At 39.7% G+C, this 26383-nt stretch overlaps 1 protein-coding gene across 9 annotated transcripts in view; it reads left to right on the forward strand.

The window, feature by feature from the left end:
* The window catches only part of SEMA4D (semaphorin 4D), a 99981-nt gene that overhangs the window by 67349 nt on the left and 6249 nt on the right, over positions 1 to 26383 (forward strand). For 4 of the 9 annotated variants that reach the window (XM_041486743.1, XM_041486741.1, XM_041486742.1 and 1 more), the window contains exons 5-16: positions 548 to 610; positions 3013 to 3111; positions 4264 to 4357; positions 5296 to 5409; positions 6326 to 6477; positions 8210 to 8385; positions 8513 to 8669; positions 9440 to 9662; positions 10077 to 10192; positions 13185 to 13357; positions 13581 to 13624; positions 14738 to 17110. In XM_041486743.1, the coding sequence (XP_041342677.1) occupies positions 548 to 610; positions 3013 to 3111; positions 4264 to 4357; positions 5296 to 5409; positions 6326 to 6477; positions 8210 to 8385; positions 8513 to 8669; positions 9440 to 9662; positions 10077 to 10192; positions 13185 to 13357; positions 13581 to 13624; positions 14738 to 15654 (2328 nt within the window). In that variant the 3' untranslated portion in view covers positions 15655 to 17110. Of the gene's footprint in view, positions 1 to 547; positions 611 to 3012; positions 3112 to 4263; positions 4358 to 5295; positions 5410 to 6325; positions 6478 to 8209; positions 8386 to 8512; positions 8670 to 9439; positions 9663 to 10076; positions 10193 to 13184; positions 13358 to 13580; positions 13625 to 14737; positions 17111 to 17545; positions 17753 to 26383 lie in introns of those variants that run through there. The other 5 variants (XM_041486745.1, XM_041486746.1, XM_041486749.1 and 2 more) reach the window with 3 other exon arrangements.

The raw sequence follows: 26383 nt of genomic DNA on the forward strand, positions 1-26383 counted from the left end.
TGACATGTAGAAGTGTACAGCATGGACTACCACCCAGGGTGCTTTAGAAGATGCTTATTTGATTTTTAATATGAAGAACATGTTCATGGTGGTGGTGGGCATTTTGACCAGCATATGCAACATAGTTGTAAAGTTGTACTTAGTATAATGCATATTAGTCCAGTAAATTTTCTTTGATTCCTTTTCCCCAAGTGTTTTTTATTCAAGTGTTAATGAAATAGAGAAGTACTTCAAACTGAAAAATACTTAAGCCAGTTACAGTTGCATTTCCCTAATGTATATGTTAATGAAAAGTTCATTAGCCATTGGTGGGGAATCATCATCGTGAATCCAGAAGATGGTAGTTTAGTTCTAGTTAAGGCACATGGATTTGAAAATGTCACCTCCCTGGGAAAAAATGGTTTGAACCTTTGAATGCTACTTGCAAATTGTCTTGTATTTCCCCTAGATGGGGTTGCCTTTTCTTGTGTGTGTTACTGTAAGATTTTCAGATCTTGCATTGACTTAAAGTACAATGTGCTTTTTTGTTGCATGTTTTTTGACTTAGTTACACTGGAAGGTCACAGAAGATAAAAGGACTAAATGTGCAATTAAGGGCAAATCAGAACAGGTATGTACTTTTATTGAACTTGGAGAAAGATCTTGCACATTTTACTTCAAGAGGAGTGACATTAAAAGAAGAAAGTCTGCAAGTGTTTGAAATTAAAATTTCAAAACAATCACCTAACTTTTTTAAATTAACTTGAGTGTTAGTAACTGCAGCATGCTTAGTCTTCTTTTTTTTTTTAGTTCATTATTTTTGGTTTTGAATATTACTTGAATGTTTGAAAATCTGAACACACCCTAATGTGTGCTTAATGTTTTTCCATTAAGATGATAAACCAGTAGTGCTGTCACTGAAGTAATTGGTATAAACTGTTGTGTTTTGTTATTGCAATAATTCCTTCACAGCATTTGATTTTACACACAGTGAATGATTAATTTTGTGCACTTTGCTTTAGGGCATAGGGGTTTTTTATTAGGCCAGTTTATTTCTTCACTGGCCTGGTATATGCATATTTTGTGTTGCTCAGCAGTTGTTCCCCTTGTGGTGTGACTCAAGACAGCTCAGAGGGCACCCAAGCAGCCAGCCCTCCTTGTCAGCTTGGTGGGGTCTCTTGGTGTTTCTGGGAACTGCTGACTCCTTACGATTGCCAGAGCACAGGCTGGCCTCCTCGTCTTGCCTCTCTTGCCTGATTACTTGGGGTAGTTGACTGTATGTGAATGTACCTTTCTGTTTGTGTAACACCACTTCTTTAATGATGCAGTAAAGCAAGGATTTGATGGGAAAGACTGATGGTCAGGCCTTTAACGCAGGTTTGAAAGTAGAAGTCTGCAAGTTGTCTGAATACAAAAAGCAGATCTATTCTGCACTTGGATGGATGTGATCCTTGAACATGCAGCCTGTTTAGTTCACGCTCTTAAAGACCCCCAAATGCTTTGTCCAGGGCTGATAGTTACCATGTGTTTGTGTTGTTCATCAGGATGGGAGTGGGCTGTCTCCCTTTGTCTAGCTACTTCTTTTCCTTGACTGACCACTGATGACCATCAATACATTATTTGAACATGAGGTGTGACGGATATTCAAGGTGTGTTTCCTCCTTGTCTGCCTCTGCAGGGATAGGATCAGAGAATACTTTTTTTTTACGGATCAGTTGTGGTTGCTATTAATAATACTGATACACAGCCATAGTGAATATGGAATATAAGTTTCTCTTGTGCATGAGCATATGTTTAGCAGACATGTGTGTGATTCTCCAAAAGTCCTCTCAAAAATTATTGGTGGGGTATAATAGACCTCATAAACATGTACTTTGATACAGCTCCGATTATGTTTTATTTTCTCCTGCTCCCAGTTTAGCAGCTCATAATTACTGCTAGCCATGCTTTTTTCTCACTTTACTTCTAACCTTCTGCTAGTCCCATTTATGATGTAGCTATGATGTTTTGCACAGTGCAGTAGTTTCAAAAGGGTCAAGGTATTAAGCCAGTACTGCTATTTCTTAAACTTAAATGGGCGGTTCTTTCCCCCACCCGTCAGCACTGTACTGTATAATGCCAGCAGAAAGCATTCATACAGCTGTTCAAGGGCCTTATCTGGCAGAGAGCATTCATACAGCTGTTCAAGGGCCTTATCTGGCAGAAAATTGGTTTTACACTCTTCCCCTCTTCCCTCTGCTTTTTTTTCCCCCTATACAGTCACAGAAATACCTAATTTGTCTCATAAGAAGGATAGTAAGGTCAGTGCTTAAACTTGCTTAAGAAGTTCATGGAACAGCAGTTAATGGAGGAATATGGCAGCATAACAGCAAGAATTAAGGGGTGTTATTGACACTGGTTTTTCTCTCTCTTTAAGTGGTGGTTTAAAGTTGTTTTACTTCGTTATTATTCTGAATTTTTATTGTATCCTTTGTTAAGTATTTTGGTCAAATATCTTGTTCTGTTTCAGAGCTAAAGATACTATGAAGCTTCCTTGGACAATATCAAGGACTGGAAAAAAAGAAAAAGATGCCATTATAAGCAACAAAGCTTTGTGGCTAATCTCAGGGTATTATTAGAGGTTTTGCACTTAACAAACAGCCTTGGGCTGTCATTGTTTCATCTGGATGTACAAGGGATGACAAAGTCTAAAACTCACTTCATGTTTAACTAGTTGTTCCCGTGGACTGGAGGTGTGTTTGGAGCTTGTCCTCCCATAAAACAGCTGGGGATGGACCCTGCTGAGCATGCTGTCCTGCTAGGACACTGAGGCAGCTGCATACTACTGGCTGTAGGAAACAGCTGCTTGCAGGATTGATTAGAGCTCCTGGAGATTCTAGGGAGATGGTGTCCCAGTGTCACCTATGTGTCAGGTACCTGGGCTTGCCAGTGTGATGTGGCATAAGTAGCGGCAGTGGACAATGTTGGTTGTTTATGTTGGAATGTGGCAGCTGTGGTTTATCAGGCTAGTCCTTTCCTCATCCTCTATTACAGACAGAATGTCGTAATTACGTGCGTGTCTTGCAACAGCTGAATGATACTTTCCTCTACGTGTGTGGAACTAATGCATTTCAGCCAACGTGTGATTACCTGGTAAGAAACATACACATGTTTTGACCAGCAATAGCTGTAACTTATAAGCAGCTCAGGTTACTCTCGTTTCCCAAAACTGTTGCGTCTTCGCTGTTGGCTGTAAGGTTAGGAGCACTTGTTGCACTGTCCCATCATAGTGTCCCATCACAGCATCCCATCATAGTGCCTCCTTTTTTGGAGCACTTAATGAATTACTGATTTATCTTGTCTAACTGCAGATCTGCCTTTTCTTAGCTTTTATACTTCTTCATGTATTGTGTGTTAGCATGAAACTGGTTGCTAAAACTGAAATTACACTGTTTGCAACCACCAGTCATTACTTAATCTCCCTGAAATTTCTCAGATTCCTGTCTCTGCTTGTCTCTGCTCCTGGCTGTGCCAAAGATGTATAGTGCTGAATCCTTCAGAGTGAAGTCTTGGCACAAAATTAAAACTCCCTTTTCTCACTGACTCTTGTATCATTTCCTTACTGCAGCTCTTAGCAATTTGAAAATTGAGAAATCTTGTAATTCTTTTTGCCTTTAGCTTCCAGTGCTTTCATTACATAGTACATTCATTACATACGTACATTTCATTTCATACTGATTACTTCCCAAGTACTGTGGCTACCTTTCAGCTTTCTGATCCACATTTCTCTGGTTTGTAAGGGATTTATAAAGTAGCAGCAAAAGTACTCTGTTACTTTTTAAAGCCTAATTGGATTATGCCCTATCTCAGAAATTTACCGTCATCTCAAAAATTGCTTAATCCACCTTAGAAACCGGTTTCTTCTTGATTTCTGAGTCTCCATTTTTTTCAAGCTAATTGAATAGTTGCTGGTTCTTTCTATGTATCAGTTAACTTCTCTGCCTTTCCTGCTGTCTAGCTTTTTTTGGGCGCCTGTTCTTGAAGTCTGTCTGGATTTATTTTTTCATCTTTTGCTCTTTTCTGCTTCCACCCTCACAAATTGTAGGATCACATTTTTTCTCTGTCTTTGGGGCTCGATAAGATTTTAGGAAAACACATATGCCTTCTATAATTTTACACAGAATTCCTTTGATGCTGGAAGTTGATGATATAGCCCCTTAGTTGGTGTTTAATTTTTAGCTAACTTTGCACAAGTTGAGTGGCTGAAAGAAAAAAGTTCTAGTGTTGTTTTGTGGTTTTCAACAGAATTTAATTTCATTTGAACTTGGAGGTAAAAATGAAGATGGTAAGGGCAGATGTCCATTTGATCCTGCTCAAAGCTACACATCTGTTATGGTTGGTAAGTTCAGACTTCGCATTCCTCGTTCTTATGTCTAAACATGTTCTGTCTTTTCCACTGTCACACTCTAGTCTGTCATTATCAAAATTGTGGCTTGCATCCATATTTTTTTGTCTGTATTGTGTGTCTGTATAACTGATAAAATACTTACGAAGGCAACCTAAGAATGTTTCTTAAAAGGAGAACTTAAACTAGGTTGTTTCGTAAGCAGTTTCTAAAATACCAATTTTCAAACCGTATTTCTAGATGTTAAACATATTTAATCCGGATAGCCTAAATGTATTTAGACTGCCCTTGTAGTATCAATTACTGTAATTTCAGTAAATATAACAAGAAGTATTGTTAGCTGTCCTGAAGATGTGCTACAGAATAGGGAAGTGAGATGTTTAATGCAAGAGTACTTACTGCATGAAAACACACCACCGAATCTTAATCTGGGGAAGCCAGAATTTGTGGCATTAACCTGTCTGTATCAAGGTCATAAAAGAGAAGCTTAACATCACATGAAACAGGAAATGAGAATAAAAATTGTGCTCCCTGCATTGTGCCTAAATCTTATACACATCAAGTTTGAATAATGTTGGCATAGAAAGAGAGGAAAACATTTCCAGAATTCTGGTGCATTTAAGTAAATTTGCATGTGTTAAGATAAACTGTAGGTTTTCATGTTGAATGTTAAAATGCCACGAAAACAACGAGTACTTTTGTCAGTTCTCATGTTAGAGCAATAATAATAATAAACCCAAGTGTGAAAGTGTTAGCTTGAAAACAATCGACAGAAATGTAAACATAAAAGAAGTATCTGGGGCAATTCGGAGTAAATCCGTGTTTACCATTTCTAGTGGGAAGTTAAAACCTAAGATAGAATCACAAGATAGTTGTGTACCCTTTTTGATATCCAGTCCGTAAGTTCTAATATATTTGGTTTTGTGTTGAAGATGAGGAGCTTTATTCTGGGACTTCCTACAATTTCTTGGGAAGTGAACCTATTATTTCACGTCACTCTCATCAGAGCCCTCTGAGAACAGAGTATGCAATACCTTGGCTTAATGGTAAGTGAGCATAAGAAGTGGACCAAACAAGTTTTTCAATATCACACATACAGAGTTTGAGTGTCTTACCTGGATAAGGAGCAATTGTCTGATGTCTCACAGAGACAGATTTGGTTATACTGGCATACGCTGTGAGTGTTTGCCCTGATGCATCCAAGAGATTCTGTTTTGAAATGTCAGGATTTTTATCAGGACTGATGATGAAAACAGCTTCAGAATATATATGTTTCAACTTGACATTAATGGTTTATTTCTTACCTGCTTGTTCATCCTTGCAATAATGCAGCTAGGTTATGATATGGTAAGGAATTGGATGTTTTAATCTTGAATTGGTTCTTAAATTGAGCTGATCATGGTTCTTGATATTTCAAGTTCCTGAATTTGAAAATTCACTGAATTTTGTGAATTTTCAGAGGTTTGAGGCTTTGTTCCAAAAAGGACCAAAATAACGACCATTTTCCCAAAAAGTATAGGATTCTGAGTTTTGTGATATATATTGCAATGGCACTGTCATTTTAGTGCTTCAGCTCATAGCTGAAATAGAGGAGATGCAGGCAAGGGAGGGTTACCTCTCCAGGCCCATTAGAATCTAAAATCACATTTGACTGTGGTCTGAAGAATGCTGAAGTAATGAGCTGTCAGATTATAGAGATCTATCTCTCAGTATCTTAGTGCTTTCACATAGGTTTTGTGGTGTTCTGGGTTTTTTTCTGTTTCTGGGGGGTTTTTTTGTGGTTTGGGTTTTTATAGAAATCCTGTTCATGTGATGTACATTAAATTGTGTAAGTAGGTCACGAAGTGGAGAGGAAGTAAATGCAGTGTGGAGTTTGGGTGAAAGACAAATTCTGAGGGTCTTTGAGGGAATCAAGTTAGTAGTCACATATGTAATAGAAAATTCTTCTGTTTGTATCTGTAGAGCCCAGCTTTGTTTTTGCTGATGTGATAAGAGCAGATCCAAACAGCACAGATGGAGAAGACGACAAGATATACTTCTTTTTCACTGAGGTGTCTGTGGAGTATGAATTTGTTGGGAAATTGATGATTCCAAGAATAGCTAGAGTATGCAAGGTGGGAGATATAGTAGAAGTGAACTGAACTATCTCATAGAATCTTGTGTGTGCATGTTAAAAAGCATTCATTATTCTGGACTTACTGCCAGGTAAATGGAGGTGTTTGAGTTTAGTAAACCTTAATGAATAAGCTGTTCAGTCAGTTCGTTGGAACTGAGAGGCCTAATAGTTGCTTTGTAAATAAATACTTGATTTGATTTTGCACAGTTGTGAAATTTCAGTACATCTGGGGCTTCTCGTCTTCTCTGGGAGAAGAAAAAGCAACCATGACAAAACCCAGCAACAGAAAAAGTGTTGCTTCAGTTTTCATTGTTAAATCTTTTACACAAGTACAGCTCCCTGTGAAGAAATTATTTTGGTCGGAGCTGAGCAGATAGGATGTGTGTCAAGTAACTTTGAAGTAGCTGTATGTAAACACAACTGTAGCCGTGTCCACAGCAAAATAGTTCTTGACTCTGGTGTAGCAGATGGGACTTGCGTGAGGCTGCTACGACTGCCAGAACCTGAAGGGAAATGGTCACCAGCAGCCTGATTCTGTCACACTTGCTATGCTTAAACCTCAGTGTGTCAAGCCAATTCATGTACATCCTCAGGAGTGCTGGTTAGAAGTCTTGCTGATGAAAGTTTTTTCAGTAGAAAATGTTTATTTAACAAAAACTTTGTCAGTGGAATGTATCAATTTCCTTTTTTTCCAACAGGAAATTTATCTGGCCTGTTTCATTTTTATGAGGTTGAAAGTTTTATTTTGACTTCACTGTTTTGTATTTAAACAGGGAAGTCAAAACATCAATAACAAGTTAATGCCCTTGAGATTTCCATTAAAGAGAGGAGCTGGAGGCAGGTTTAGATGGGGCAGTATTATGGCACTCTGCCCACTGACAGCTTGTGCGCGCTTTAAAAGGGGGGAGTATTGTGGAATATGAGAGCTTCATTTATTATATTACTATATATTTCAGACTGTTGTTTGAAGTAGAAATCAGTGACAGGATGCAAATCTCTAAGCATTTATACTTAATTATTTTTAAATTTTGCAGATTTCCTTTAATACATTGCATATACAATTGGATAATTAATGGAAATACTAATACTGTTTCAATATGTTGTTTTGTAAGGAAAATATCAGAGCTACAGCTCAAATATTTTGAAATACATTTGAAATATCAAATATTTTGAAATACATTTCTAGTCAATATATTTCAACTTAAGCCTTGGTACCTGCAAATCCTTAATAAAGGTGGTAACTTCTAGAAGGATTAAACCATTGCTGGATTTCTTCTAATGAAATTATCAGTGTCAGGCAAGTCTTAAGGCATATTGCAGCATTAGAATTTAAATCAGTTTTGATGTCACCAAACAAATGCAGTATTATGTATTTTTCTTAAAGGACAGTATAATACTTCCATGCTTGTTTTACTTTTTTCCTAATGATACATTGCCCATCTCAATTATTTTGAGTGATGCTGAAGTATGGTTCTTCATTAACTCCCATTTTTCATCTTCCCTGTACGCGTGATAGAAATAATTTTGCATTATTTTTGTTGAACCAATTTTCCTGTGGCATTCGTACTGTTTTGTTTGTGAATGTGTTAACATTTATTGATGTTGCTATAGATTAAATATTATAAAACACCAGGGCTTAGTAATTGCATGCTATATAGCCGTGGTTCTTAAGTGCAGAAGTGCTGCTAGTTCTCCTCACAAACACCTTTTTATTTTTTTAATACCATAAGAGGGACCAAGGAGGACTAAGGACCTTGCAAAAAAAATGGACTTCGTTTCTCAAGGCCAGACTGATTTGTACCATCCCTGATAAGAATTTAATTTTCAATGTTATCAATGATGTTTTTATTCTCAAATCTCCGACTTTGAAGGAACCAGTGATATACGGAGTCTTCACCCCACAACTGTAAGTGTTGTATAGCCTTTTCCTGGATAAGTACCTTTAATCTCAATTGGTTACTACAAGAAAATGATAATTACTCCTGTGTTTTTTTGGGTTTTGGTTTTTTCCTAATTTCTTCCTGAATTAATAGGAACAATGTGGGGTTGTCAGCAGTGTGTGCATACAATCTGTCTACTGTAGAAGAGGTTTTCTCAAAAGGAAAATACATGCAGAGTGCTACAGTGGAACAGGCCCATACAAAGTGGGTGCGATACAATGGGGAAATTCCGAATCCTCGACCTGGTGCGGTAAGTTTCTGTACTCTTGAATCTCATTCCTTTTTCAATGCTCAGGAGGAAACAGACTAGGGAATACCAGTAACCTACTAATGTTGGTGCTCACCTGGTGGCTTCTTGTAAAAACTTCATAGAAAAATACTCCGGTGATATGTTCAGAACTTTTTATCTGGGAGTCAAAGTCTTTGGGTTTTGGGGTTTTTAAATTTGGAATTAAGTTGTTTGCTGGTTTTGTATTTCATTATTTTGTTAATAATTTTCTCATTGTGAAATAGAACTCAGTTTACACTAGCAACATCATACACTTTTTGTTCAAATGAAAGGAAGTATAGCAACTGTTGCATTGTCTCAGTAGAATCAACATGTTTATCCAATGTAGTGCACTGCTCTGCAAAAGCAGATTTTCCTAGTGCTGGGTCTCTTTCAGATTTTTGTTACTTCCTTATGTTCCTTACAATCATACTGTTGCTAGTGCTGAAAGAGGTGATGGTTAAAAGTATGGAAGGTGTATGAGAGCACAGAATAAATACTGTCTTAGAATGTAGTTTGGACCCAAACAAAAATATAGTCCAAAACTCAGGGATTAGCACATCAAAGTGGTATGAGGTCTGATGACCTTCCTTGGTACAATGAGTATAGTGTACAGGTGTGGTTACTGGCCAAAATAATGTGGGGAAGAAAAATGCATGCAGCTGCTGTTAATTGTCTTTATTTTGTACAAGTAAATGATGCAATTTGGTTCTCTTTTTTCTTTTTCACCCTTTCCCTGTCCCTTTTTCTAGTGTATAAACAATGAAGCCAGAGCATCAAACTACATGAGTTCTTTGAATTTACCAGACAAAACATTGCAATTTGTTAAAGATCATCCTCTAATGGATGACTCAGTCACCCCAGTGGGAGACAGACCTCGCCTAGTAAAGCGAGATGTGAAGTATACACAGATTGTAGTTGACAGAGTCAGAGCACTCAATGGCACCATCTATGATGTTATGTTCATCGGTACAGGTGAGTTCTGCAGGCCACCTGGCTTTGGTGATGCACTGATTCTTAAGTTTTCTTAGAGAAACTCTTGCGATTTCCATATTTACAGGGCTTTTACAGCAGCTGGTGTAAGAAAAAAAAGTAAAGTGTCACAGTAACTGGACAGTCGTAGGTGCTTTGAAAAAGGATTGCAGGAAAAGAACTGCTTCACTGAATTCAGCAAAACTACACAGTATAATCCCCAACTGGACATTCTGTGCCCCAGAATATTATTTCCTGCTCAGAAGTCCTGATGGCAAGTTTGATAGTTGCCTTTGCCAAAGAGTTGTTCTGGTGAAGGAAGCAGATTATTGAGACAATTTACAGCAGTTGTGTAGGCCTTTTTCTTGCTTTTTTATTTCAAGGATCTTACTTAAACATATTGCTCTTTTGCTTCAGATCGAGGAGCCCTGCACAAAGCTATCAGCTATGAAAATGGAATGCATATTATTGAAGAAACACAGCTTTTTCCAAATTTTGAACCAGTCCAAACTCTCTTGATTTCATCCAAAACAGTGAGTGGTATAAGCATCACAGCATTTATCTCCTTTTGTTCTTACACAAAACTTTTTTTGCACCACTTTGTGACCTTGTGATAAAGAGACCATCACTGTGCATAGAGCCAGCCAAAGGCTGCATTTGTAATTCACCATGCTGCAACAATCACATCTTGCCTGCTGCATTTCAGTATGTTTGGTAGGTGGTAAGCTTCTGGAGGTATTTAGGCATGGAGAATGTCTGGAGGAGCACAGGTGTGCAGGGTCTTCACTTGGTTTCCATGTGCACAAGCAGGAAACAGAAGGTGTTTTAAAAAACTAATTTCAGTTTTGCAGGGATGTAAAAAACCTGACCCCTTGTGGCCACTGCAGATTTGTGAAGAAAAATCCGAGGGATTGAGGTTAGCAGAGGAGTGGTGTGTGGCTCTGAGGAAACAGACCTAAGAGAGAACAGTCTTCAAGCATAGGGACTCGTAATTGTCTGCTGTTCCAAATCTCGCAGGCTCCTGCATGCTGATTGTGTCGTGACAGCAGTCACGTTGCTGCAGCTGTGGGTGACGACCTCTGGTGACGTCCTGTCTGCCCAGTGGGTCGCCAGCTGCAGCTGCAGCTGATGGCACAGGAGCTGCTGCACACTCCAAACCTGGCAGCTGTCCTGCACTGTTTATCAGTTGTTTGCTTTAATCCTAGAGTGCTTTTGGGACAGTAGGAAGATGGTCACTGTGTAGTTTGTTCATGAGTTAGGTTTCTGCCCCTACTTGCTCAGACCTTCACGTCCATGAATATATCTGTCTGTGCCTAAAGTCACTTGTAGCATCAGCATCAGTGAGGTTTTCTGTGTTTCATGAAGATTGAGTGCCTCTTTTAAAGTATCTAGTGGTAATACCAGTATTCAGTAGCTACCTAGTGATCCATACATAAGTGCTCTGCAGCTTAGGGACTTAGGAATACTTTGAAACAGCTTTTATTTTTGTGTTATATTTAATAAAATTTTGCATGTCAGCATGATCAGCTCAGTGGAACAGAGCTTTATGCAATATTATTTACAAGCTCGTTCTGCATGCTTATTTATCCTTTAATGCTTATAATAGAAAGAAAGGACAGAGTCTGTTTTAGCTAGACAGACGGAAAGCAGGATTAAAAATGTCTGTGCTTAGTTTTCCGTAAGCATATTTGTATTATTTTTGTATGATACATCATACTGACAACTCACCTATGTATCTGTGCAGATACGTATTATGTGTGTGTATATATACACACACGCATACATACACAGAAAATATTTGCTTAATTTGCAAAAAAAGTTCAAATTACTCGCTTTGACAGCAAGTTTGGAATTTACCCTGTCACAGAAGATAATGATTGATAGCTCTTCTAATATATATGCTAATACCCATTCTTACAATTGTGGGATCATTCCTAAACTGGCTTAATTATGATTTGCCTAATTCAGAGGATTGCTAAGGAAGAGATGGGCATTAAGCCTGATGCAAATACACGTCATGTAACAATTTCAGCACACACTTGGAAGGCTTCTGTAGAAATAATGGCATTGAATTTATTCACTCTGGGTCCAGGGGCCACATACTCAGTGGCATACTCAGCTGCTGCCCGGTACATTCCCATAAAACCAGAGGTCCTTTTCAGTTATGGGGAGTGGGAGTTCGGTCAGCTGCCAGAGTCACGATAACTCTAGAGTCACAGTACCACCCAAGCAGGGATTCCTGCTGCTTCCCAGCCTGAAAACACAAGTTTCTGCCTCCACAGTCAGTGGCTACTGAAGTCCATCGCAGAGCTGGTTTTGTGTTACATGTCATGGCATCCCACAGTAGTGGACTAACCACAGAAGAGTAATAATTACCCTGATGGTGGGCTTTAGACCTCTCTGGAGTCAGAGTCCTTTCTGAGAGCATTTTTCAGTGGTCTCTAGGTTCTTCCCATAGTGGTGGGCAGTCAGATGAGCCTACAGTAGATCACCTTAACTCCTGCTTAACTGGAAGGTGTGTCTGGATTTTTTTTAAAATGGTTTGCTCAGCTTGCTGCATGTTCCCTGGAATCTTGGATCTATGAGCAGGGAAACATGCCAAGACGCCACAACCCATGTGCAGTGTTGCACTGTTGCAGTGTAATCCAGCAGAGCACTAGAGAGTGAGCAGTGCTTTGTGGGCTGTGGAAATCTTCGAGCGGAATGGGAAACTTTTCCTAGGAAGTTGTAAAGTCTCCAACACTGTAGACTTCCTTCTATGAGCACTGCAGCACATCCCTTTTTTGAGGCTTGCCTCATAGTATGCAAAGTCACAGTGTACCTTTAGCTATTACTTTCCCTGAGCTCTTAAGCGGATGAGTGAGATATGGCAGCTGCCTGCCTTTTATAATAACGATGAGTGTGGTCTCTTCCTGCTGTGCTCGGAGTCAGACTGCTTTGGGATCCCCAGCAGCAGTGGTTCAGCAGCTGTTTGTAATTATTTTCCCCTTTTTCTCGGTGTCTTGCCAGTGCTGGTTCCTTTGAATACTACCAGTGTTCTTTCTTAAGAACTCTAGTAAGGATGATGCTGATGTGGTGCAGACACTGGCTGGCTAAAGAGCTGAAGGCAGTGGGGCTGCTTTGGGTTAACAGGAGCAGCCCTACTACCTGCTCAGTCTTGTGTGTGCCAACTGCAGCCTTGTCACCAGCGCAGCCTTGCCTTGCCTTGCCTCAGAGAAGGATTATTGCACTCATATTTCTGGGAAAACAGATAAAGTCATAGTTAGTCATGGTTACTTTCCTCATACCTGTTCCAGTTTTTTGTTGTCTTTTTGCACTTTTCAGCATTGCTGCAATAGTTCCAAGATAACTTTTTAGAAACAAGAGCTAACCAAATGCTTACTCTCCTGAAGCACCACTTTTACAAAAAAGGCTGTATGTATGCAGCTTTTTAATAACACTTAAATAGTTCCATTGAATTGGGTTGTTTGGCTTTGAGAAAGTGATTGACTGTGATTGTCTTTTGTTGTGCTTTGTTTTCTTTAGGGCAGAAGATACCTCTTTGCTGGTTCAAATTCTGGTGTGGTGCAGTCTCCAGTGGCATTTTGTGACAAGTACACCACTTGCGTTGACTGTGTTTTAGCAAGGGATCCTTACTGTGCTTGGAAACCTCTTGAAGCTTCCTGCATTGATATTTTTAAAGAAGGTGAAATGGAAAGGTAATAGTATCCTTTGATGACCGTACAGTTTCAATCAATATTTAATCAGTCTTGTCCCATACTGATAATTGGAATTTTAGAAATTGAATGTTTTCAAATACAGACTTTCTCCTATCTATTGTATGTCTGCTTGTGCTGTTTAGATGACTCTTACTAGTACAAGGGGATGGGCAGACTTTAGCAAACAAGATTTTAAGTTGTAATGATTGGACTTCTTTTACAGGAACTGGATTCAAAACATAGGTGGAGATGCATCTTCTTGTTCTGGTGAGTCAGTCTTCGAAGAGCTCCTTCATATGTCTGGGTGGAGTGGTGAGAGAGTTCTGTTTAGTTCAGCTTTGCTTTTGTGATTATCTGGACATTCATTTACATTGTAATAGGTACGGGATTCTGCTTTGGATATTTGAGCATCTGTACAAACTGCATGTTGTCTTAAAAACTGTCTGTGTTTGTGTGCATTTCAGTGTGCAGTGCACAACCCCCTGAAATGAATGGGGGCACCTCAACAGTGACTTGTGAATGAAAGCAATACCAGAAGTACTTCTAATGCAGAGGCCTCTGTCTCTTTGATGCAGCATTTGACATTCTACTGTGAGCTTTGACAAGTGCTTGGTTATTGCTGCTAGATCAGATTAAATTATTCTGAAAAAAAAAGCTGGTTTTATGGTGAAAGGGGAGGGGAGCATAGAACATGATAGAGAGTAGCTGAAGTACCTTCCATAATGCTTTAAAGCAAGTAACCACAGGTCCATTCTGTGTCCTGTGTGCTGCTGCCACCAGATCAAGGAGATCATAAAGTGGAGTAGAGTTACAGGAGATTTTAGCTGCAAGTAAAAAAAGCTCTTAAGAGTTTGACCTACTCGCTTTTTATTTATAATCCAAGCAAAGCGTGAACCACCATGAGAACTTTGCTTATTTTTTTTATTAACTTATGGGATGCCATAAGTTGCAGGTGTGCCATAAGTGCAAATATCCTTTTTTTTCAGAAGAGTTCCTAGTTCAGTTTCCTCTTGGATACTTTGTAGTTGCTGCTTTACTTAAAATGCACTGATTGGTTATAAAGTGAGACCAAGTACAGTATCTTTGCCAAACAGTGACTTCTCAGGTGCACACTCAGTTGTGGATCAGTGAGGTCTCACCTCTGTCTGAAAGCGAGGCTGTCTTAGAGTTGAGGTGTCCTATCTCTTAGTTTGTCTTGATGTTCCACGTGCAGCTTGGTATTCCACTGAGATTCTTGCATGCTGTCCACCTGGTCTTGTGAGGTGAATGCCATAATCTTCATGCTTCCAGTAAGACTGTAACACAGTCTGGTGAAGCTGTACAGATTAGAGCAAAATGGAATCATTGCTGATATTCTGCACGTTTATTTTGATGTTCCAGATAAAGTAAGAGAGAATCCCCTACAGCATACATTCAAGCATGGGAGCACAGCAGAACTCAAGTGTTCTCAAAAGTCCAATCTGGCACAGGTAGTTTGGAAGTTCAAAGATGACGTGCTGAGAGTGGAGAGTCCCAAGTACCGTCTGCTGGAGAAGGCATTGCTCATCTTCAATTTATCGGAAGGAGACAGTGGTGTTTACCAATGCTTGTCAGAAGAAAAAGTGAAAAATAAAAAATTTTCTCAAGTGCTAGCTAAGCATGTTTTGGAACTGAAAAAAATGCATCATACCACGGTGGGCCCCACTGCAACAGCTGCACCAACAGAAGGTAATAGTGATGTGCCAAAAGTGTCAGCTGTATCAACCGAGGTGTCCACTGCTCACATCTCGACCACTCACATGGTACCAGTAACCACAGCAAGGATATTAACAAAGCCCATTGGCCCTGTCCTAACCAGTGTAGCCTCCAACACAGAGCTCTTCAATTCAATTCCTGATGCAGTCCCGGAAAAGACAATGTTCCTCAAGTCAAATGATAACTTCCTGTTGATGTTCCTCTTCCTCTTCTTTTTCATTCTCTTTTTGTGCCTGCTCTCCTACAATTGTTACAAAGGCTACTTGCCAGGGCAGTGCTTGAAATTTCGCTCTGTGATGCTGCTTGGTAAGAAGAAAACGAAGTCAGATTTTTCTGATTGTGAGCAAAGTGTGAAAGAAACGCTGGTGGAGCAGGGCAGTGTCAGCCACCAGAGCGGGGAGCAGCCCAAGCCTGCGCATGACACCGGCTACGAGACGGAGCCCGACTGCGGGAACAGCCAGCTGCAGGCTGGGGATTCGCAGGCCTCCCGTGAGGCCAAGGACAAGCCCTTCGACGTCAAGTGCGAGCTCAAGTACGCCGACTCGGACGTGGAGGGGGACTGAAGGAGCCCGTGGTCCCTCTCGGTGGCGGAAGTGAGCTGTGCTCCTGCGGCTGGCTATTTGAGCACGGAGAGCCTGGGTGTGACAGCTAAGCCATAGCAGGGGTTACATGCTTAAGCTGTACAGCAAGCCAATTTTCGTTCAGATCTCAGCAGATTAGAGAAGTGGTGTACTTGTCTGGAGACCATAGCATCTTGTGTTGTACTGTCTTTTTTTCTGTTCTTTTCAAATGGCCAGTTTCAGATCGCCACTTGTTTATTCCCAGTTTTCTCGCCTATGGAGCGCTTTGCTCTAGTGAAGCTACTTGCTTGTTTGGCCATATTCTTCGATAGAGTGAAAGTAACTTTATAATTCAGTTGGCTTTAAAAAGTACTTCAGTCTTCACGTATTTTTAGTTGCCATTAAAAATCTAGTTTCATTTTAATTCCAAATTGGAAATTGAGTTTAGTTTATCAGATTGGTAAATTACAGACTTTTGTCCAGATTGGGACATTTTTTTTCTTTGCTTCTAGTGATTGTTTTTAGTTTTATGCTTTGTGTTTTTGGCACACTAGGTCTCTTTAGTTGGTTAAAGTTAATTTTTTTAACTGCTCTACAAGTATCTTAGATTTTAAGGTATAATGGGGATAGCATTGCCTTGATTTGTGTAAGACTCAGGGATAATCTTGTTTAAAGGCTCTTTTCTTTGCTGCTTTCTAGAAATGTAGGTACAACAATATCAGTACAAAACATGGAGTAAGTGGGGAATGGGGAAGGAGGAAACAAATGCTTTTTTTTTTGTTTGTTTTTTTTTTTTTTCCTCCCCCCCACCAGCCAGCCAGCTGGACATAGTCACATTTTATTTTCTATACAAAACTGGATTTATTTTTTTTTTCCTTTAGTTTATAGAACAGTACAGGCAAGCAACTGTCAGTTAGCAGTGACAAGGAAAGAGGTTTCTTGCATTGTGGAAGCAAAAGAGGAATCAAGAAGAATTAACTCCAACAATTCAGCTAGTGACTCACTGGAATGGACTGTTGGGACACAGCCTGATGAGAAAATGTTGCTGATTTTTTTCTTCTTTTCAGATTCAGAAATAACTCAGCTTCTTTTTGTGACAAATACTTGCAGCGTCACCCTTTCTGGATGATACCTTCACTCTCCTATGCAACTGGAGACTGAAACTGGAGCTGCTTAAACAATCAGTCCTTTGAACTGTTTATGTGAATCATGCCTGCTACCGTGAAAGTGTGCATTTGTTCTCAGCCTGGTTCACAGCAGCACTGTTTGTCTGTAAAAGCATTTTGTGTGTGCAGTACAGTCCTGAAGAATTGTTCCTCTCACTGCTTCGTTCTGTAAATATTGCTAGAAGTAGAATACATTTTAACAGTAAATAGCAGTATGCCTGGGCTGCTTTTCTGTGTTGAACCTTCATGCAAACATAATTTAGACCATCTTAGTGTAAACAGTTTATATTTTATAAGATTCAGTTTGGTTTTATTTTTCTATTTTTAATTATGTACATATAACAGAATAAATATTAAAATAAATTGTATTAATCTTGGCTTTTCTGAAATGTGACACAATGACACAGTGCTTTCCATTTGGCAAGCACTAATGTTCCTTGTGATTTCCTTGGGGGGATGCAAAAAAGTTCGTAATTAATTTGAAGCAGCCTCTCAGTTTCAACTGAATGGGTTATAACCCAGGGTGGGGAGGTGGGAAGGATGGGAGAAAAATAACGTGGGAGAAGGAGGAAAGTGCTCTTCTCTAGGGGCCTAGGGATACTTTGTCTTACCACCTTTCTAAAACTCATTTGTCTTTTTGCATTATTTCTTCATTGTGTGATGTATTTCTTGCAATTTCTTTCCTTAGTACCCTTTTACTTTCTTTTCTGTCCTCTTCTGTCACACAGCCTCATCTCCTATACCTTTCCCTCCTACTGGTACCTCCTTTATGTCCTGTGTGGGAAGTGATTCACCTCCTTCACCCACCAGTACCCAGCCTGATGTTTGGTCTAGCAAAGACCCCGTAAAGGTCATGTTGTTGCCACCTTTCCTAAGTGACCAGGCACAGCATGTTAGTGTCCGGGGACCCTTCCACCTCTTCTGCCAAGCCACAGGTAAGTTGGAGGGCCCCTGTATAAGCCAGCACTTCTTGCATTAAAGGTTTAGCTATGTCACCATGTACTGTATAAATCTTACTTTTGTGATGTTTGGGGTGGGGGGGGGAAACAGGAAGAAAGAGAGACAGTATCAAGATGCCAGCGTGCATCAGGATGCCAACCTGCTCTTACCAAGAATAAATCACGGCGAGTACCGTACTGTGTAATGGAGGCTCTGATTCAGCAGTCCACTTCAGTATGTTGAGCATCAGTTAATTTTATTAGGCTGACTTGCATGCTGAAGGAATTCAGTGACTCAGGATTGCATATATATGTTTAGCAGGCAGATATTTTCATTGTCAGTGTGTATACAGTTTTAAAAATACACTTTTATTGAATTTGAATTTAGCATATTTTGTGGACCAGGTCAGTCATTCCTTTTTGCATCTTATTTGAAGTGGTAAAGTACATACAGTAATAACTTCCATTTTATAGCATTTATATATTCTCTGAGGTGTACAGGAGGACAGAGCTATTTTTTTTCACAGCAATTCAGCTTTTTTTTTTCCAGTTTCTGTTTGGATTGTTACAAATTACAATTTGTAATTCCTGGTTTAAACTAAGTATGATTTAGTGGATCAAAACAGGTATTAATATGTAACGTTATTCTTTAAAAGAAGAAAGTCTATAGATTTAACATAAAAAGTAGAGTTGTTCCGTATTGGCATCTCTGTTTGTGTTATGTGGAAGCAGATCAAAATGCATAAGTCTTTATTATCATAGATCTTAACAAAGGCACTATTTGTATTTCCATGGCTAGAAGTAACAGCAGTGGGATGAAAGTTCTTTCATAGACTAGAACCATTCTGATTGGAAAGCACTTTTCAGCAGTAATTTTTCACTTTTGCGATAGGCAATTCGGAAACTTGGTAGTCCACTATGAAAAGGAAGTTACTATAGCGCAGAAGATTTATACAGTTTGATAGTTGTGCTACAGACCTAGACTTCATTTTAGAATTGCTTTTTTCATCCAGCAGTGCCTATCTTAACATGATGCTCATGCTGCTCTTAAAAATTGTCAGTAATTGTATTTGCCTTGGTGATGAATTTAAGAAAGAAGGCACAGTGTCCTAAAGTCAGTGTGTGGACTCCATTCCTCAGGAGGTGTAGGGGTGGATAGTGGAAGAAACTCTGTAACCGCCTGAAATCCAAGGGATGCAGTAATGGCACAGATGGGCCTAAGGGGACCCAGCTATGGAAGCGCTTCCAATGCCTGTCAAAGTAGGGAAGGACAGGACTTTGTATTATGAATAGAGTTTTTGCTCCCTTTGGGAAGCAAGGCAATTGGCTGACACATCATACTCTTACCCAGAATTACGATTTCAGTCTCTTGATTTAGAAAACAAGCCAGCAAATGCAGACCAGCACACGGAACTGGTGCAAAAATACTTGTATCTTTCTGGGTCCTGTATGTCAGGATAGATGAATTCATCCTCGGTGGGGGGTGGCTAAACAATTTTTGCAAGGAAGGTCTCTGTTTGGATTTGTTCAGATTTGTTCAGTGTTGGTTGATATTTCTTTATATCAACATAGCTTTAGTGGAACTTGATTTCTCTCAGCTATGAATACAAGGTAAAATGTGTTTGCAGGGAGCAGAAGGGTTAAATAAGACTGGCAGAGAGTTAAATGTTGTGCCTGGTTATCTGCAGAAAATGATATGGCATCAGTAAACGTATGATGCAAATACATAGATTGCCACATCATGCAGTAAAAACCTCAAAGCTTATTTTTAATTAAGTTTCTAACTTAATTGTTATTTTATCAGAATTGCTGAATCTCTTCCTTTTTTAATTGTAAATATCTGTTTCAAGCTGTCTGGAAACTCAGCAGGAGTTGGTGAGTTCTTTTGCTCATCTCATAATTCATCCCACATGTTCTAACCTGAAAGCTCGCCTAAGGATAAGACTTTACAACCTCGTAACTGGCTCATTTCCATAAGGTAAAGTTAAGTGGATACAGCACAAACAGCACTTGTGGCAAACTGCTACATTTTTTCTGAAGAATAAGTTTTTTCAAGCATGGAATACTCTTCTGGAAAATGGAGGAATAAATCTCCCTTGGCAGATTTTCTCCCGGTTTGTGTCTACTCCCCCAGAGAGTCTCACATTTCTCCAGACACCTGTCTGTCGTATGTGCATGGGAAAACAGGTTTCCTGTGTACTTTCTCTAATACAAATTTTGTCTTCCGTTACAGAATTTTAAAAACTTACAGAGGCAGTTCAGGCAAGTTTCAGATGAATTGAACAAAATACTACACTATCTGGTTCAGGGCAGAGACAGTGAGTCGGTGATGCACACACGTGCTGTATAATTTCTCTGGTGTGCTCTGTTGGAATTAGGAATAGTAGGAACAGGGTTTTTTCCAGAGTTTTGGTTCCACTCAGAGGTGTTTTACTGGCACCTCCTCCCCCAGCTTTAGAGTAGTATCTCCCATGTCCATGATTTCACAGACAAAATATGGTGAGTGTGCTGTGCAGTAGTTCAAATGCTTTTATAATTGAACGCTGCAAAACACTTGTGCTTCACCTGCAGATCAAACCTCTCAGTGTTCATGGTGTCAAGATGACTCCCTCCCTTAATTCACCTGTAGCTGGAGGTTTTACGTACTGGATTATTTTCATTCTTGGTAAAAAAAGCCCCAGTAGTATGGACATAAAAGTTCTGAGAACTTGGAAATACACTTTCAAGGAGTTACTGTTTCATGGAGATACTGAGATGGGTATTTGGTAAAACATATGATGCCTGTTCGCCATGGTTGTGCTGTTTTAGAAGGTGTACAAGTTTCCCACATCATGGAAGAAAAGATGCATAACTTGCAAGAATCAGAATTGTAAGTAGTTCACTAGAGATTCCACTGAAAGACCTGCAGAAGGGTGGGGAATTTTTTTTTCCCCAGGAGGAGGAGGTCCCCTGTCAGACTGACTTACCCATGGAAATGAGTAATTAATTCTTGGGTGAGGTTTTTGTTCATCATTTGCATGATTGCATCAGCCCTGGTGCCCTGGGGTGGTCTGGTCTGGTGTAGAGCTCAGTCTGGAGAGGCCGTGGGGGTGTGGGTCAGCCAGAGCAGAATGAGCCTGCCTTGGAATGTTCTTTGTGCGGGACACAGTGTTTGTCCAGGATGGCAAATGACAGCATTTAAATTACAGCGTATCGGTATCTCAAATTGCCTTTACTTGGGTTCTTACTTTTTTCTTACAAGAACATAAATATCAAATAGCAATTTTTCATACACTTGTGTTTTATAACCAGCTGAAGTTGGTAAGTGGCTCTTAATTACATCTATGGAGAGATACAGTGTTAGTTTTTGAAATGTGAGAATGGTTTAATTGATGGCCTTGAAAGGAAAAGCTCTGTGTCTTCCAGGACAAATCAATCCACTGCACAAATATTTCAACACTTCAGAAAATTTTCAGATTTTTGTGCAGTATATTTTGAGATTTAAACGTGATGCTTTCCTGAAGCAATACCCATGACTTTAATCTGTATGCTTAATAAATGGCTGGTTTACCTTCCTGTGAGTAAGTTTGCACCTTGTTAAACAATTTCATGTCCCACTTCATGAATTGTCTTCTCAACAGACCTTGGGTGTTTTATCATATGCTATTTGACTTAATTTCACTGTATTTGGCTAGTTATCTCATAGCTCTTAATTTGTAATTTTGTGGTTTTGTACCTCTTTTTTTCAATTATTATTGCACTGATTACACAGTGCTTAACCGCACTGTGGCACTATCAAACCTTTCCTTTTGTGTAGATCTCTGACATGCCACCTGGTTATTATTATTTGGGATGCATTTGGGAGACAAGTTGAAAAATGAAGATTGTTCCTTTAATATATATCAGAAAAGGACTTTGAAGTTTTATAAAATTGGGTAGATACTGCAGATCTATTTTGCATAAAACTCACATTAAAGATACCTTTGTTACTTTAGTTTGTGATATCTTAGGAGTGTAATTTTCTTACTACAATGCTGGCATTTCTTTTTTCAAACATGGGGCATGCTGAGGCCCTCATAGCTAAGTCTGATGCAAAACCAACAGCATTAAACACCTTTGTAACTGCTGTGTTACCTGAGCTCTGATGTGAGCTTTATAGTGACTTCTGTAATCAAATTGAAAATTAATTTTTATTAGTTACATGGATGATGCATTCCTAAATTCTGGCACCAGCAGCAGATTTTGAAACATTTCTGTAAAACTTTTCTTTGCTGTGCAGTTCTGTGTGGAAAGACTCTGGTCAAGGTATGAGATGTGTGGAAAGGTGTGCAACAAGAATGCCTTTTCATTTTTTTGTTGCTTTTGGGATTACTTTTTGTTGTTGTTTGGTTGTCTTGTTTTAACTTATATTAGTTTTACATTAAAGAGAAGAATAAGTTCAGTATAAAAATAATTTAAGCATAAGGCAAATTAAAAAGCATCAGGCATCAGATTTAAAAAGGGGACAGCAAGAAAAAGTAGAACCAAAAGTGTCTTGGTTTTTTTTCTTCAGAAGATTTTGTTAATTTATTGTTTTCCTGCATTTTACAGCGTGCAGCTGACTGCACTCGTACAGGTTTTTCTTGTGGAATGAGTAATAAGGTGCAGTTGGGAAACATCTTGTGTGGCTTTTGGTAGTTTATAAATGATTAAAAGATAAAGACAGACCCCAGAGTACCTTGGGAGATTCAGTCCACGTAGGACTAGCAGCTGCAGGCTGCAGGAGTAGCTGCTGTTGTAGTGTGTGTGGAGCACTTGAGGCTGCACGCCTGCTGCAGTGTGTCCTGGCACACCAGCGGTGTTCTGTGCACTCACCACTCAGTCCTACAGGCTGCATCTCATCTCAGCACAGGGCTTGGGGAAATAAGGCCTTTGCATGGTTTTCACAGCTTTCCACTGGTAAAAACCCCAGTTTCTACCCTCACACAGTTTGATTAAGCCACCCTTCTGAGAGAGCAACTTGTCAAAAATTCTGTTGAGGCCAAGGGAAGGAGCTTGCACCTCTGTGCAGGAGTGCCTCTGTGAAGCAGCAGCTTTGCTGTTCAGTTGTCTAGTTCAGCTTTTCAGCTTGCTGGGGGATTGGGTGCTGCATGGGCTGTCAGCAGAGACGAACTGGCTGGGTCACAAAATGGGCAGTATTCTCCATTTGAATTTAATGTACGCATTTTTGGGAGACTGTGAGGGAGCAGAATCCACACCAGCTTTTGTAGTGTGACTATGTATGTATGAAAAGAGAAGCTTGCTTCACAATGGGGACTTTGAGATCCAAATGCCTTTTGGGATGTCTTCTCTCAGGAGGGAGAGGGATTCACTTAGGTGTGTATTTTGTTCTCTGTAGCATTTGCTTGCAGAAGTTTACCTGACCTCCCAGTTTAGCCTTTCTTTTTGTAGTTCAGCCTAAATACTTCCAACTTTTTCTCCTTGCTAATGTGGAACTTGATTCAGTCATGTCTCAGCTTGAAGCAGTACCCTGGCACCCTGGCCATGATTGAGCAGCTGTATTTCCTGGCCCTGCTTAGTGAGATGTGATGGGTTTGGACTGGTACTGCAATCTGGACCGTAACCACAATTTTACGCTCTTTTGCTCAGAACATCCTGTTACCCCCTGCCAGCCAGGACTGCAGCCTGACTACCCGTACACTTGTTTTTTTCCTGATGAGCGCTACAGCCTGTAGACTTGTAATTAATAAGCCACTGGTGTGGTGGCTGAGTACTAATTTAGACCAAAGCTGTCATCTTTTTTTAACTATTTCAGCAGAAACAGCAGAACTGTCTCAGCATATTCTGTGTGTTGTCCCCACCATGGAGATGAAAATCTCATTTCCATCTCTTCAGTCATCTTCCTGCTAGATCTACCTGTCAAAGCAAAAGTAGTAGCTTGTGTTCTCTGGAGAACAGAAGTGATTTTTTTGAGAGCATGTTACTTCTTAAAATACATTCTTCAATTTTCTTCACTTGATTTTAAAACTTAGTAGTTTTGTTAGCTGATAGGGTGGCAAAAAATAATTAGACAAACACAAAGCGCCAGGGGAAGTTTAGGCTGGACATCAGGGAAAAGTTCTTTTACAGAAAGAGTGATTGGGCATTGGAATAGGCTGCCCAGGAAGGCAGTGGAGTCACCATCCCTGGAAGTGTTTAAGGAAAGACTGGATGTGGCACTAGTGCTGTGCTCTAGTTGATAAGGTGGTGTTGGGTTATAGGTTGGACTTGAGGATCTCTAAGGTCTTTCCCAACCTAGTGAATTCTGTGATACAGTGAAAGTGGAACTTTTTTTTTTGTTTGTTTTGTTTGTTTGTTTTTGGTTGGTTTTTTTTTTTTTTTTTTGGTGTGTGTGTGTAGCAGTCCCTGGTTTTAGCTTACTAGTGCTTCATCAGATTTTTTTTTCAAAACCTTTTTCTGGACATTTTCAGCATCTGAATAAATGCATGAACAGTTAGAAGTTGAATTTTTATCTAATGGGCCAGTCAGCCATTTTCCCAACCTGCTTGTAAATTTCACTCTTGAGAAGACAGATGCCATGTCCTGCTTGCACCTGCGTGTGCTGTGCATCACCTCCAGGGACTAGTTGCTGCTTCCAGCTCTTACGTGGTTCATGTTCCACAGGAAGCACTTCCTGCTTTTTATCTGCCGTAATAAGGTTGCATCGGCTTGTGGTGTTGATGTTACACAAAGGGATGGGTAATTTAATGAAGCACCAGGTGTGTGAAGGACTTCACGCATTCTTCAGTTTGAAATACTTGGTATTGGAAGTAATATTCTTTGGCATTTCAGAGAGGTCTGTTTTCTTGGCTTTTTCTTGGCTTTTTTTCCATTGCTGTCAGGCTTGTCTTCTAGAACTAATTGCCCTGATTTAATAATCAAACACCAACCAACAAAACGACAAAAAAAATGCACCCCATTACAGGGGGTACAGGCGATATAACTTGCACTCTATTTTCAGAAAACTGCAAATATGCGTGTCTCAATTTAAAGATTTTTTCCCCCCACTTTTCCAATTAGCTGCCCTCTGATGGCTTCATTTCATACTGATTTGTTATTTTGGTATCAGCAGCAATCAGACTCAAACTTCTACAACTCAAGAAACTGTGACCAGCTCTAAATCTTTCATTCACATACTGAGTAGTGCCGGTAGTAATGTTTCATATTAATGATTGACTAACCTCTTCCTGGGTTAACTTTGATGTCTGATTTAAAAGGAAACCTTCCTGCATCCAGATTATAGTGCCTTTTAAAAACTTAATCCCTGCTCCAGATGAGAGCTTCCTGTATGATCTTGCTTTTCAGAAATCTGGGATGTTTGCTTCAGTAGAATTCAGCAAAGCTGCGAGCTTGATAACAAGCATTAAATCCAGATGTCGTTCTTAATCTGATGCACGTGGTGAGCTTTGAAAGAGGTTTTGATTTGCATTAGGTTATACAAGGGAGGTTTTTTGTAAACCTGAACTTGCCATCCCTGTGGATAGCCTCTGGTAGCAGTTCTTTGGCTAGATTATAGGAATTGATGTAAAAGACTTTCTGTTACCGTGGTAGAATTTCTCTCTGGGATACCTGTTGGTTATCTTCACTGGATTTCAATTGCTGTCAATTTGCAGAAATGATTAGCTGGAGTGTAGGTTTTCTGATGGCTCCTGCTTTTGCACTAACTCCCCTGTCTTGGAAGTGTTTTCGAATATAGGGAAGTCTTACTCAAAAATGAGGCAGACCTTGTGCTGAACTACCACCAGTGGTAGCACTACTCAGGTTTTACAATGCAGCTTCACTGGGCTGCATTTGAAATGTCTCCACAGCTCTCTGCACAAGGAGCCAGCTTGGCCAGTGCTCACTCTTGCTGCCCCTGCCTTACATCATCGAGCTCTACTTAATCCATCATCTGCTTCTTTCAAATTAGTGTTTCCAAACTGTCTTGAAAACCTGTGTCTATTAGGATGTGATGCATATATGGCAAATGCTTAATTTGTTCCAGTTTAGCAGGGCGCATCCCCATGCTGCTCTGAATCTGTAGCTGTATACTTTAGTTCTTTAAGTCTGGTTATATTTACTTAATTCCTTTAACCTTAGGTCAAATCTACACCAATAACGCAGTGACTGCAGTCAGATTTTGGGTAGAAGATTACAAGCAGTTGCAGTGGTTTGAGTTTCTATGCTAACAATGGTGGTTGAATTTTTTGTCCCATGGAAAATATTGGGAAAAAGTCAGCTGGGTATTAAACATGTTGGTTTTGTAACCCAGCCTGATTTGACATATGTCAGAGAACCCATTGTGCTGGCAGAAACTACCTGGGCTGTTAGTACCTTGGCATTATCATTTCATTCAAACTACTGAAAACAGAGAAAATGAAATCTGTGTGGGAAAGAAGCAAACATTTCCACAGACACTGGAAATTTTTGAAGGCCTTATGCAAAGAAAAGAGTAGTTCAGATAATGCCACAGTTTCTTGTATTTTTGTTTGATAACTGTTAATTCCTCTTCTAAAATCACCAAAGTGGTGAAGTTGATTTTATTTAATTATGTGTAACTAGTGTAGTTTATTGAAGCAATGATTTTAAAGTTAACTGTTTGAAATATATTTCATGGCTGCTTAGACATAGTTACTTATGTACCTATGCTGG

This window comes from Pyrgilauda ruficollis, unplaced genomic scaffold, assembly GCF_017590135.1.
Source record: "Pyrgilauda ruficollis isolate IOZ18807 unplaced genomic scaffold, ASM1759013v1 scaffold78, whole genome shotgun sequence".
NCBI classification, from domain to species: domain Eukaryota; kingdom Metazoa; phylum Chordata; class Aves; order Passeriformes; family Passeridae; genus Pyrgilauda; species Pyrgilauda ruficollis.